The sequence below is a fragment of the Pelmatolapia mariae genome, linkage group LG10_11 (genome assembly GCF_036321145.2).
Source record: "Pelmatolapia mariae isolate MD_Pm_ZW linkage group LG10_11, Pm_UMD_F_2, whole genome shotgun sequence".
In the NCBI taxonomy this organism is placed as follows: Eukaryota; Metazoa; Chordata; class Actinopteri; order Cichliformes; family Cichlidae; genus Pelmatolapia; species Pelmatolapia mariae.
Window position 1 is genome coordinate 62020841 of NC_086236.1, and position 13771 is coordinate 62034611.

Sequence of the window (13771 nt, forward strand, 5' to 3'; positions counted from 1 at the left end):
AAACACTTTTTTCACACTACCGTAACTACATCAGTGCTGACCACTAACGTGGGCAGAGACGCCTTAAGGTCACCACTTGTCCATGTTGCATGGTGTTTGCGCCACCCTCCTGAAACTCAGCGTGCTTACAAAGTGAGATGCACATAGATTTTTTTAAAGACACTTCTAAGATGGAAAACAGGTATGTTTTTCATTTTTATTACTAATACTGATTTATTTTTATTAAAGCTGATTTTATTATTAAAGCTGAAAGCTTTTTAATTTATGTATTAGTTTATTAAAACTTTATATACTGGCATGGAGACTTGCAGGTCAATGATGAAGAGAATGAGCTTTTCTCAGGAAACTAATGTACTCAAAACATCAACTTTTGGTTTGTTTGTTTGCTTTACAATTATTCATATAGTAAACTTTGATATTTTAAAACTCGAAGTAAACATACACAGGTAGGCCACTCTTGGCCTTAAACATATCCTGTCTCAGGCGTTCCTTTCTTTGCACTCCTTGTAAATTTTCCTCTCTGTGATTATCAGATTATCACCTCCATCTGCAGAGGCTTTTCCAGTTAAAAGTTAAGAAATATCATTTTGGTTTGATTGAAAGTAGAAAAGATGACAAGATGCAGCTAGCCCTTCACCAACAAGATGCTCACTCTGACGCATGGAGGCTGATATTTCAGATAACATGTTGCTCTGCACACATAAGTCTGTAATCTTTGAAGATTTTTTTTCAAGTTCTATTTTTTTAAGTTATCCTAAGTTTTTATCCATACAATAATAATGTATATTTTATTGATCCATGTGGGGAAATTCCTCTATGCATTTAACCCATTCACTCAGTGAAGCAGTGGGCAGCCATTGGGCACCTGGGGAGCAGTGTGTAGGGACGGTACCTCAGGGTAGCCGATTAGTGCATTTAATCCACCGATCTTCCGATTATGGGGCCACCACTCTACCTACTGAGCTATCCCTGCCCTAGGAAATTCTGTAATGAATTCAAGCACTGATTAAACGCTTCCTGTCTATTACGAAGACCATCCATATGCTTTGCACACCATTGGATCCTAACTGGATTGAAGTTTTTAAACTCTCACTTGTTGCTTAAACTCCATGGAAAATCAATAACAACCACGAAATTCAATTTTTTAAAATTTATTAGTAATTAAAACTTAAATAAAATAGCAATTTGAATATATGATTTACAAATTAAATTGATTTCAGAGTTGTGATTTATTGCTCAGATTTACATACAAGCAGCAGAAATGAGCTTTTTCCAAAGGTTGGCTGGCCTCTCCCTTAGTGATTGGGTAAGGATCTCGACCTCATTAGGGAGTGGATTCCGAGCAGAGCTGCTACTCCTCCACATTAAAAGGAGTTGGTTGAGGTGTTTCGGGCATCTGACAAGAATTCCTCCTGGGTGCCTCCTGGGTGAGGTGTTCTGGGCATGTCCCACCAGCAGGAGGCCCCGGAGCAGACCCAGGACACGCTGAAGATTATATCTTTTAGCTGGTCTGGGAACTGAGAACATTGGTCCTTGGTACTCCCCTGGAGAAACAAGGGAAGAGGGAGGCCTGGGCTTCTCTGCTTAGGCTGCTGCCCCTGGATAAGCAGAAGAAGATGGATGCATAGATGGATTATTGCTCACACTCTGTTTATTTTCCATCCATCCATCCATTCGCTTCCGCTTATCCTTTTCACAGGGGGCGCTGGAGCCTATCCCAGCTGTCTTAGGGCGAGAGGCGGGGAACACCCTGGACAGGTCACTGGTCTGTCGCAGGGCTAACACACAGAGTCAGACAACCAGTCGCACTCACATTCACTCCCACATTCACACCTATGGGCAGTTTGGATTAATCAATTAACCTATCCCCACTAACTGCATGTCTTTGGACTGTGGGAGGAAGCCAGAGTACCCGGAGGGAACCCACGCAAACACGGGGAGAACATGCAAATTCCATACAGAAAGACCACGGCCTGATGGTGGAACTGAACTCAGGACCTTCTTGCTGTGCGGCAACAGTGCTAACCACTGTGCCCTGTTTATTTTAAATAAAATAAATTATCTAAAATATATGTTTCAATCAAGTGCCAGAGACTGTCAAATTGATTAAAATAAAAAAATACATAAATGAAAAAAACTGGTTGGAGTAACAAGTGACTAAAAGCAATATTGTTTTGATACATCATTTCAATGTGTTTGCTCAGATTATTAATGCTTTTTATAGAACCACATAACTATGCTATTCCAATTTTGGCCATTCTAAAAACAACAAAAGGTCTGTGAACCACCTTTGAAGTACTTCCAGAATCCAGGCCTAAACATTGTTATATGAACTTCTTTAATTACCATTTAAATACCATTAACATATGTGGAATGTCTAAGTAAATTTGGTGAATTATGTATTTGTTTACCAATGGCCATTAAAAATCTGACTAGCCTTTTCAAAGGCTACCAAGTAGCATCTAATAGATATTAATCCATTTGTGTCAGTCATTTGCAGCAAAGGTCAAGTGCCAACATGGCTTTGTGCATTTCACAACACCTGGGATAAAGCCACTGTTTATGATGAGTTAATAATCAGCCAGTTGTTCCAGTTCATTGATTTCTGTTTCCCTGAAGGGAACAACCTGACAGAGGTCAGCTGCTGGTGCAGACATGGGCGCGCAATTGATGTCACCTGTTTGAAATTGTTGTGAAATTAGTTTCACTTTAAGGTAATGTCAGGTAAAGCTTCAAAGCTTTAATGTTCTTGAAGGTGAGATCTTTTGCAAAGCTGTTTATACATCACTTTTATCTTGGTGTACCTTATAAACAGGCAGTTTCTGCATTGTAATAGTTTTTCTTCTTTTTTTTTTTCTAAGTTGCAGCCTTTTCAGGGACACACATACACAATGTTTACTTTGTACTGTCCAGATGTTTAACATAAAGCAGTTTAAAGACAAGGGCAACAGAATTTTGATCCAGCATATTTAGACAGCTGCAAGACCAGGTTTGTGAGTACAGTGCGCTTATGAAACATAATCTGAGCATTAGTGCTGAGCTGTTTCCATATGGAACAATCTGCGAGAGCAGACTCTGAGGACTGCAACACAAAATCAATTTTATGGTGGACTCTGCCCACAGAAATGCTTCGCTTAGCTGAAAATGTTTATCAGTCTGAACCTTTTGCTCCAGATTTTAACTTAAAATCTGTGGTGCTGGAAGACAGACTTTGACTTCTCTGTAAATACAGCGCATATCAACATCTGCCAAAAATGGGGTGAAATATCTAAACCAAAGTGTATTTGCTCAGTTGTTGAACTCAGCTTCGGTTGATCAGGAAAAGATACCAAGAGTTTGGGACTTTATTTAAAAAATTCGATTTTACTAACATTCATATCGTAACACACTGATACTCAACATGAAAAAGAAATCATAACACATTGTAAATGGTAGATCTGTGTTAAATGGATTAAACCATTTTTTCCCAAACAAGTAAAAGTTCCATCTTTCAAAAAGGTATAAAACTAACTACCTAAACTAAAACTTAACTCAAATGTCTTTGAATGCCCTGTCAGGTGTGAGTGTTTTTTTTTTTTAGCTAAGACAACAAAACATTTCAAAGTCAAATTAGGGAGAAAATAAAACCATAATAAGACTTGTTTATTTGTTACCGGTGAATCAAAGAAAAAAAAAAACCTGATGAATGATCATCCGATCAGGACCAATGTTCACATTGCCAAGGTTACCAAATACAAATAAAGTGGCTAGATAACATTTGGTTCATTTAACTCCTGCTGACCAGAGCCAGAGGAAATGGTAAAATATACTCTTTTGATCATGGTAGTTTTAATGACAATGCACAAACTGACAAATTTTATTTTGAAATCTGTGCTTTTTTTGTAGCTGTCAAAGAGAAAGAACCAGTATGTTTTGATATAATCTGCTGAGAACTTTGTTGTTTTTGCATCCAATGTGAACTACATATGGACTGTGCTGACAAAGAGCTCTGTTATATTAATAACAATATCATGAACTGTTGTGATGTATGGGTTTTTTTTTACTTCTCCATGACAGCCCCATATGAAAGCACTTCTTTTCAGTCTTTTCTTACTAATGCAAGGTATGACTTTACAAATATCTACCTACATCTTCAGTATTGATTCTGTAATTTCTCATCACTTTTTGTTTTGTTCTAATTGACTGACAAGCATCTTTCTTTGCAGCATGTGGACCACTTCTGGCCCAAATAGAGCCCACAAAAGAACCTGACTCACCAGGACTGCTGCAGAAGCTGGCAGAGAGGATCAGGTATTTCAGAAAAGAAAAAAAAAAAAAAACTGGTGGCGACTGAATACAGTTCATTCATAAGTCCAGACTAAAACTCTTTGTAAATGATCAGTAAATGATCAGAACTGTGAAAATATTTAGTTTGATTTCACTTATTGTGTCAAAAAGTTTGCACAATAACATATTTGCTTGTGTATTATATGTACTTTGCTGCTTTTATCTGACAGGGCAGCCAAAAATAAAATCCTGGCAATTGGGGCACTAACACAAGGCTTTGCTGGTGCTTATTATGAAGACCACATTCAACCGGTGACTGACAGCTATGTTGAATGGGCCTCTGGTGTCAAAAGCTCAGTGTGGGAGAGGATTCAGACTACCATCAGCCACTACACACCGTTTAACACAACTCAAGTTGATTAACTCACTCAAGACAAACGAGAAGCTGAGAGTAAATCAGTATTCTTATTAAATGTCATGGCTTCACTGCTGAAATGATCATAATTTGATGTTTATCATTAGGCTTGTACTAATGTATGATGCATAAAAAATCAAATGAGTTGTTAATAAATATCCTTACAACATATCTGTTTGCCTCTGCTGCAGGTTTTAGAGTTTTTGTATTTGTTTGGTTTTTATTAAACAAAGAGCACACCAACTGAATCCGATTAACCAACATTTTGGTTTTGGTTTTAATCGAAACTGAAAAGCTTGTCTTCTTGATTATGTGAGTACAAGTCACACACAGGTGCGTCAATCGACAAGTAAAACAAAACTCAAGCATTAAATGGATGCATGTGGATATGTGAAAAAAGAAAAAGAAAACAGTGAGATGAAGGTATACAGAGGAGAAACCTTTTAAAAACACTATTGAAAAGAGAACTGATCACATTGCTAGCAGGGTATTAGGGTGAAAGGTGAGGGCACAATTCCCAGCAGCCATTGCTCAGTACAGTGAGTTGGGGCAGGTTCTGGATGATTGACCTGTTGACCATTTGACACCAATATCTGAGTACACATTATAAAATCTGCTGTTAAAAAAGTGCTGATTATCAAGAGCCGATACAGTTAACATTATCTTTTGTCATAACAGATACAGACACATGAGCTGCTTTAGCTTTTTCTATCAAATGAGATGTAATTGCTATGACATTCTGCAAACACGCAACATCCACAGTGTCACAGTGCATCCTGCCATATGGATAAGGATAAACATACATTTCCGAAAGATTACATAACAACTAAGCCACATTTCCACATTCTGTATTTAAAGAATGTCATGTACACTGGACTTTGTGTAGGTGTATGTGTGTGTGTGTGTGTGTGTTTGTGTGCATGTGCATGTAAGCATGTGTGTGTATGCTCATCAGATGACGTTTGTTTGCAGTCCCCCCCTATATCTTCCTGTCCAGATGTGCGCTCTGAGTTACAGACAACTCGGTTTGAGAGAAGACTGTCACTTCTTGGATCTGTGCATCCAACGCAACAGCAGGTAATCCCTTTTTCTTCCTGCAGCTGCCCTTGCAGCTTCTCTTCTGCAACTACAGAGTAGATTTAACTAAAACAGCTTTTCGTGAAATATTTAGGAAATGCGGTTTTGCTTTAAATGTTAGCAATTTAATCACCTTGTTTATGATCTTCAGTTGTTAAAATATGAAAACAATTCAATAAGTTGAAATGTGAATTTCATTCGCTTTTTCTTCTTTTGTCTTTCAGAAATGAATGCAAAATATATTTTTGCACTGATCTTGGTGCTGCAGGGTAAGTCACCCTGTAAACCTTAAATGTTCTGTAACAGTTAAGATTCAGTCAGGCTTTTGAACAAATTGAGTTTGATGTGACTGTTTTTAATGATGTTTGATATGCCCAGTCTAACATGCTATTATTGCACTCAGGGATTTAATGGACACTGTGTCATGGATGAATATTGCATGTATTTATATGTAGCTGACATGCAACACAAGTGCTTAATTTTATAATACAGTGAGCTGCTGTAGCAGAAAAAATTTGAAATTTTAATACTGACCAAGGAAATCTGATACTGAGAGTGAGGTGCCAAGATATGTGGGACAGTTTTTCTTTGGCTTTTAAATAACATTTACACACTAACCCCCTAAACAGTTTAGTGAAATTTCCCAGTGCAACAATTAATCTTTTTTGTTGTCTCTTTTTAACATGTGTATACATCAGAAATTATTGAATTTACTTGCAACTGTTTTAATAGTACTAGTTCTCATCTCTCTCTCTAAAAATCTCAACTCTGTTGCCTTCCAGTCTCTAAGAGCCTGTGTGCAGTTCCCGAACCATCGCCAGAAATGGTTGAGTTATATAACACCCACAAAGCCACATTCATGAAGAGACTGATGAATTTTTACAACAAGGTGCACGCTGCTGCCACACCCGTTGTGGAGGGCATCCGTGACAATGAGCGTGCACAGGATGCCAGGGAATTTGCTGAAAATCTGCAGAACAAGCCTGAGTTCCAAGCCTTTGTGAAAGTTGCCTCGTAAGTTTTCACCTATAACTATCCTAGTAACGGGCTTAATGTTTCACAGGCGGCTCCAAAAGAAAAAAAAAACTTTTGTAAGCTGCTAATGTCATTTCAACTTGAAACATAATTTGGTATTAGATGCTACTGAATTAATGTTTAGATTTCACAATTTCAGCACAAACACATACACACAGTTTTTATGGTTTTGTTGATTTATTTGGTAAATTCTTCAATCATGGATACTTTTAAAATCATCCATTTTTCCTCTTTTCATCAGTGCCATCCGTCAGGAAGCAGTTCCCTTAGTGGACAAGGCTCGTACAGCAGCACTGGGTGTCTATGAACACTACCTGCGCCCCCACATTGGCATCACCCTGGGCAGGGGCATTGACCACGCTAAATCGTTCCTGGACGAAGTCCTGCCTGCTGAATAAAGAAGACCAACTGGAGCAAACTGCCTCTCAGCAGCCCTTGTTAGATGATAGGTCATAGTAACTACACCGGAGAGGAGCAAAGAAGAATACAAATACAATTCTTTGCCTCTTTTAAATCAAAATATTTGTCCAATCATGCAGAGTTAAAACCATGAAAAACATGTCAACACCACATATGCAAATTGTGCATGTACAGTATTTTATGTTTGAAACACTAACCAGAGTTTGTGTGTGACTGTGTATGTAATGTGGGTGTGTTCAATAAAATGAAGTGAAAACTCTCTGAAATATGTTTCTTCATATATACTAACAATCCTCTCCTGTTATGATACGAGGAAAAAGTTCTAGGCTTTAATAATTCTGTTATTTTTATAATCTTCTAATGTATTTTTTAAAGTATGGATAGAGTTTTTTCATACATTTCATACTTTTTTATTATGAAGAAAACACCTCATTTATTACAACATATATTTAAAAAGAAAACTCAATTAAACACCATGGGTTTATTTTTTTCTCACAGTGGTTTTGCAGTGAGCTGTCACCTTGATAAATATATAATGAAAAGGTGGTGCTTTAAACACATACTGAACGCTAATAATATCATTAATACTCTGAAATAAGTCAAGTCTGTCCCCTGAACACTGAATTTGTATAATCCCATATGAAAACTTTTTTTAGTGACAGAAATACTGAAAACACATTATTAATGTGTCTTTTGTATCTTTACATAAATTGATTGTTAACCTAAAATTACTGAAGAGAACTGTACAATAATCTCAGACATTTTTATTTGAATTAACTTTCCATAATTTGAATATTGATACCGATTTCCTGCTGAATAGCACTTTGCAAGAACATGTGGAATATCTGCCTTATTCTACTCATATGAGTAGCAAACAAATACTCTTCCTGCGTTCACGACATGACAGCAGAAATCACTGATTGCATTTATAATGCAATAATACACCAATGTTATTTTCAGCTACAGCAATAACCATGCCGAGATGAGCCATCACAGCGTTTATTCAGTTGGATTGAATCAAAAGTGCAAATTCTCAAACAGTTTGAACCCTACTGCTGCCCACAGCTGCACTCAACTGACCTGAGTTCTTGGGGTCGCACACAACATGACATGTGAGACTGGAACACATGATTGGATTGAGTGTTTACTTAGGCCTCCATCAACATGTAGACATCACAGGGGAAAGCTCGTAACTCCAACAAATAAAAGAGATAAAACAGTTTTTTTGTCACATTAACAATTATTCCCCAGCACAAACTGAAATGTTGATGAACCTGTCCCCTCGTGAATTCTGGCAAATTCTGTCTTCTCCAAAAAGAGATCTAAACATCACACAAATTCAATATTTTCGTAAGTCAGAATTTTATTTGAAATTGTTTCCTCATAAAATTGTTTTTACTCTGGCTAAAAAACAAAAAAACAGCATGTGATTGATATTGACAAAACTGTCTGGACTCTGAATTCTGTTCACCAAATGTTCACCCATGGCAAGCAAGAAACTGTCACTTATTACCCAGAGCCACAATATTTATTTTAATATATAACCACAGCCTCGAGGCTAAAAAGACAGATTTTGTCTCAAGAATGAATATTATAATTATGTTATAATTATTAGGGAAAATTGGAAATAAAGAGCACATGAGGACAAAACAACATAACATGAACAGCCAGCTTTAGACTTGTATTTTCATTTCAAATTGAAAAGAATCAAGGAGGGGATTCAATGTTTTCCACATGTAACTGTGACCAAACTTCTCCTTTCTGAAGGTTTTTGAAGAGACAAGTGGAAAGAGTTTGTTTTTGTTCTAAACAAAAACCAAAAAATGCAACACCATATATTCATTAATGTGGCCTAACTGTTTCATAACCAGAATCAGTGTGGGTGACGTGTTCAGCACACTTTAGACTTTGGACCATTTTAAAAGGACTTGGGACTGTTGCAGTGTGTCATGAATGACTGAGTCTTGGACTGAGCACAAGGAGTAACAGTCTGCTGATACTGACCTTATCAATGGAAAATAATTGACTGGGCCACATTTATTTGTCAGTATTCTTCTACAATGCTGTTTTTAGTCTATACTATTAAAGTCACTCCTGACCACAGCTGTGCTACCACTGTTACAAGTACCTTGTCATGCTTTATTCACTATCCTTGTATTTGCATTATCCCAATATCTACTTTATCAAGACACAATGATGAACCACTCCAAAAAAAACCGTACAGCTGACAGCAGTCCAGGTTTATCTCCCACAGAGTGCACTTTGGCTCTGAGAGCAACAAGTCACCACTTTTACACTCCTATATAAACAGGCTGGGCCGGCACTACCTCTTACTTTGTTTTCTTTTCACAGTCACTTCTGCAGAGGAATAGAGTGAGTACCAACACTTTTGATTCATTTACTGAGCAGTTTTAAAATAGGCGCATGCTGTTTCACTATATATGAGAAAAAGCCGAAAGATGACCTAACCGTTTGGGAGATTTGGGGAGATCTTCTGTGTTTTAATGTTAGAAGTGGACTAAAACAACATATATGCGCAGTTAATATAACAAATACATCGGCTGGATGAGTGGGTAAATCTTGGACAATGTCTCACCCTAGTGGATGGAAAGAAGGGAGCTTCAAATGTTTTTTTTCCTCTACATTCACAGATCCAAGGACCATGAATAAGCTGCTGGTCATCACCGTGCTTGTTGCACTTTTTGCACTCAGTAAGTTTGTCCTCAGAGAGTAAAACCAACAACACAAATATATAATATACCAGGAGGTTTTTATGAATCGGTGATAATAAAACTTTAAGCTTTTCAATTCTAACCTGTTTGTAACATAAGTGAGATCTCTACAGAGTAATAATGAGCACATTCAGTTCAAGAAAATGGATACAAACCAAATGACTAAATGATATGTTTTTGTTTTTCATTTTGGTTAAAACTGAAATTCACATCACATATTCTGATATAGAAAAGCTATTGAATGCAATGACATACCATCTTTAGTAGGAAATGCAAGTTTTGTTTTAAGTGAAGACATTAGGGTGAAAGACTTTTCTTCTTCTCTGTCTTTTTTGCCTCTCGTGTCTTTAACCCTCTAACTAATGTGGCCTGTTTTTGCATAGGTGCTGAAAGCTTCCGTGTGCCAAGGCAGGTTGATGAGGAAGAGCAAGGGACCATCACAAAAATAACAGATACTGTCAAGTCCTACTATGCAGGTGCGGTCAACACTGCCAGTGAATACCTGGAACAGATCAAAGGCCTGAAGCTGGAGGAGAAGGCAAAGTAAGACATTTTGATATTAAGATGAATTTAAAAAATGTTCATTTTAATCTATAACTGCTCTCATTCTGTGTTTTTACCACAGGAATCTTTACACTGAAACTTCCAACATTATGAGCACCTATCTTGGCATTGCACAGGACCAGCTTTACCATATTTTTCACCATTAATAGTGAAAAAAAAGTTATCCAATGACCTCCACAACGTTACATGGCTGTGTAAGGACTTTCAACCCCCACAAGAAAGGTTCAGAATTCATTTTACATTCTGTCCTTGGCGATACTCTCCCCACACGCAAGTGTCAAACTCTCTAACACAATGGACGAGGTGCATTTTGTAGCACTTTCTCAATCCACTGCATTGGAGGTAAATAATCATAACCACCCAATGGGGACTTTAGTCCTTTGAAAAACAACTGAGAGCTTGGAAAGAGAAAATGGACATGAGAATTTGGCAAGCACAAGAAAGGGAGCATTTTAAGATCTGCTACCACCTGCTGATATGCTTGTTTCCTCACAGCACCATGGCATCTCTGAATAAATTTCAGTGTTTGTTATATCTTGAAATAAAATATTTATACTGAAAAAAACATAAACAGGTGTCTGTGGTTGATACATGGTATTTTGTGAAGTGTTTGATGTAGTAAATTCAGCCCATTTTGCCCCCGTCTGTTTGTGTAAGATCAGTGTCATCTTTCAACTCAGTGATGCAAAAGGTCGTGATTTTGTCTGAACGAATCTGCAGTGAGACACAAGACTTTTATCGGCTCAGGCAGCACAAGAACAGAGGCTTCTGTTGTAATTAATAATGGATGAAAAGAAATAACATACAAAGTGTGAGCGGCGGGAAATTGACAGAGATGAATAAACAACAAAGACTCTGAAGTTTGTTTTATGGATACTGACAATCAGTGATGCAAGAGCAAGTGATTTTTAATTAATGCACAAATCTACAACATGCAGCTTCCTCTGAAGCTATTACCAACAGAAACAAACCAAGCAAAAAAAATCTGCTTTAAAGAATCTTGTCTTGTGTAGTCGTTGCAAAGGATATAAACTGCATCAGAGAAGCACAGAACAAATTACACATTTGTGTGGGTTTTAAGGACTACAGTGTTCCAACACTACCACTCCTGGTTTATCTATAATGACTATAATCATTGGAACAAAAAGAATAGACAAATATTAATATTATTGCAACTGAACATGCATACAGATCTGTCCAGAGTGGATAAGTTTGAAAGGAGCTGCATTCTGCAGTGTTTCTCCTCTATCCATTAGTTTTCTTAACCTTCTTGTCCAATTGAGGCTCACATAATGGGAGCAGCCTATCATAGTTGACATAAGGTGAAGGCAGGTGACAGTCTGGACAGGTTGCCAGTCAATTGCAGGGTTAACACATAGAGACGAGCAGTGATTCCCAGTAACAGCAGAATCTACAATCTCCAATTAGCCTAACACACATGTCTCTGGACTGTGCGTGGAAGCTGAAGTACTCAATGAGAATTCATGCAGGCACAGGCAGAACATGCAAACTCCACACAGAAAGGCCCCGGCTGGCTGGTGGCTTCAAACGCAGGACCTTCAATTCCAGCTTTTATTTGGAAAAAATCTGTTTCCACTTGCTTTAAACATGTATTGATAATTAAAATGCATATCAAATTTTTGTATGTCAAACAAAAAAAGTCAACTGTACCTATTAATTAAACATCAGACAGCTGAATAACGCTGAAAATACCTCTAAAGCTATTATAATGTCTGCAAAATATACATTCACATTTCATCAGTCAGTTATTTGCTTGCCTTGAATGTTGATTTTTTCCACAAAACAAAGTTCATGAAACATTAACAAGCTGTGTGAGATCTCCATCTTTTAGATTTTTATAAATATTTACAAATGATCATGTTATTAACTGATAAAACAAATCTGATATCTTTTTATAGACTTAAAGGACAAAATAAAATTATGAACAAACATTTTGTTTTCCCGAGAGGCCATGCAGTATTTTAAGGGTTTTGAAATGATATGATGAATATTCCATTTATAAACAGAAGCGGGAATCCCGTCGTATTGTCTTCTTTTTTTTTACTTTTTCTTTTTTTTTATTACTTCTTGTACTATTGCAAAAGCTTTTCCCATTTATCTATGACACCATTGTCCGCTATAGAGTCCACTTAGCATGGCCTAACCTTAAAAAATGGCTTTAATATTGCCCACTGAGCCAAAAGAGCCTGTGCTGCAGGTCTTGTATGTTATAAAAGATATTAACTTGACCAAAAAACACAAAAACTGTAACTAGAATCTGTTACATCTGAATAAAAAATGCGATAAACCACAGGCAAGAGTCTTTTTATGGTTTTCAGGAAAGCAACAAATTGGCACAGGAAGGAAAGCATATCACCCTAAATGAACTGATAACATTGTTACAAAGGTTACAGCTGAGCAGGAAGTGATGCTGGAAGGTGATAAAGCAGTCTGTTCATCCAACTGAACCCTAAAAAGCTTGCAGATATATAAAAAACAAAACAAGGACTGATCAAAGTGCCTTTACAGACTATACAGAAGAAAACTGCAAAAAATACATATAGCATGAATCTTCTCTTGTGGTTATTATATCCATATATTCAGGCTCACAGGTAGATATTTCCAATTTTGTGCCTACAATAAAGTGAATAAATGTTATAAAGGACATTTCTATTTTCTCTTTGATCTTTTTGACGGGTTACAGGAGGCTCTCCCCTGAGGGACAGCAAGATGTCCCAGCCTCTGTCTAGACCCTGGCATGTCTATCAATCTGACAAATATCCTTCATAGTAACCTTGGGTGATTGTGAACCCACATATTTATTAGTGAATGATTTTGCCAAATAAAACCTTAAAATTAAAAAGATAATTTTTGGTTTACTGGTCTGATTTGTTAAGAAATTAACGTCACTAATCAAAGTCATTCAAAACCAATGTGGAAATGGCAGTGAATGAATTCAGCGGCATTACCCCAAACAATCATATTTGATGAGTTGGGAAAATAATTTTAAGAGGACGTGTAATCTGTCTGTGTCAGATGAGTCAATCAGTCATTGTATTCAGCTTTGTCATTTTGGTTTTGCGTAGTCAGTGTTAGAAAGCCTCAATAATGCTGACAGAACTGCTGCAAATCCCAGTTGGGATTTTGCTTAATTAAATCACATTCATCAGCCTGCTGTTCATGTCTGATTAAAGCTCACTGTTCTTCAGTCATGGGCCTATTCCTGCCAGTGGCCTAGGAAGTCTGCCTGAGCTTAATAAAT

At 37.2% G+C, this 13771-nt stretch overlaps 2 protein-coding genes across 2 annotated transcripts; both read left to right on the top strand.

Moving 5' to 3' along the window:
* Positions 1-5681: 5681 nt before the first annotated feature.
* On the top strand, positions 5682-7438 carry apoa2 (apolipoprotein A-II). Its single transcript, XM_063487392.1, has 4 exons — positions 5682-5758; positions 5983-6027; positions 6541-6772; positions 7035-7438. The coding sequence occupies exons 2-4, from the start codon at positions 5985-5987 to the stop codon at positions 7189-7191; spliced, it is 432 nt and encodes a 143-aa protein (XP_063343462.1). The 5' UTR covers positions 5682-5758; positions 5983-5984; the 3' UTR covers positions 7192-7438.
* Positions 7439-9557: 2119 nt separating this feature from the next.
* On the top strand, positions 9558-11037 carry apoc2 (apolipoprotein C-II). Its single transcript, XM_063487971.1, has 4 exons — positions 9558-9586; positions 9865-9924; positions 10329-10488; positions 10571-11037. The coding sequence occupies exons 2-4, from the start codon at positions 9876-9878 to the stop codon at positions 10653-10655; spliced, it is 294 nt and encodes a 97-aa protein (XP_063344041.1). The 5' UTR covers positions 9558-9586; positions 9865-9875; the 3' UTR covers positions 10656-11037.
* The last annotated feature ends 2734 nt before the right edge of the window (positions 11038-13771 follow it).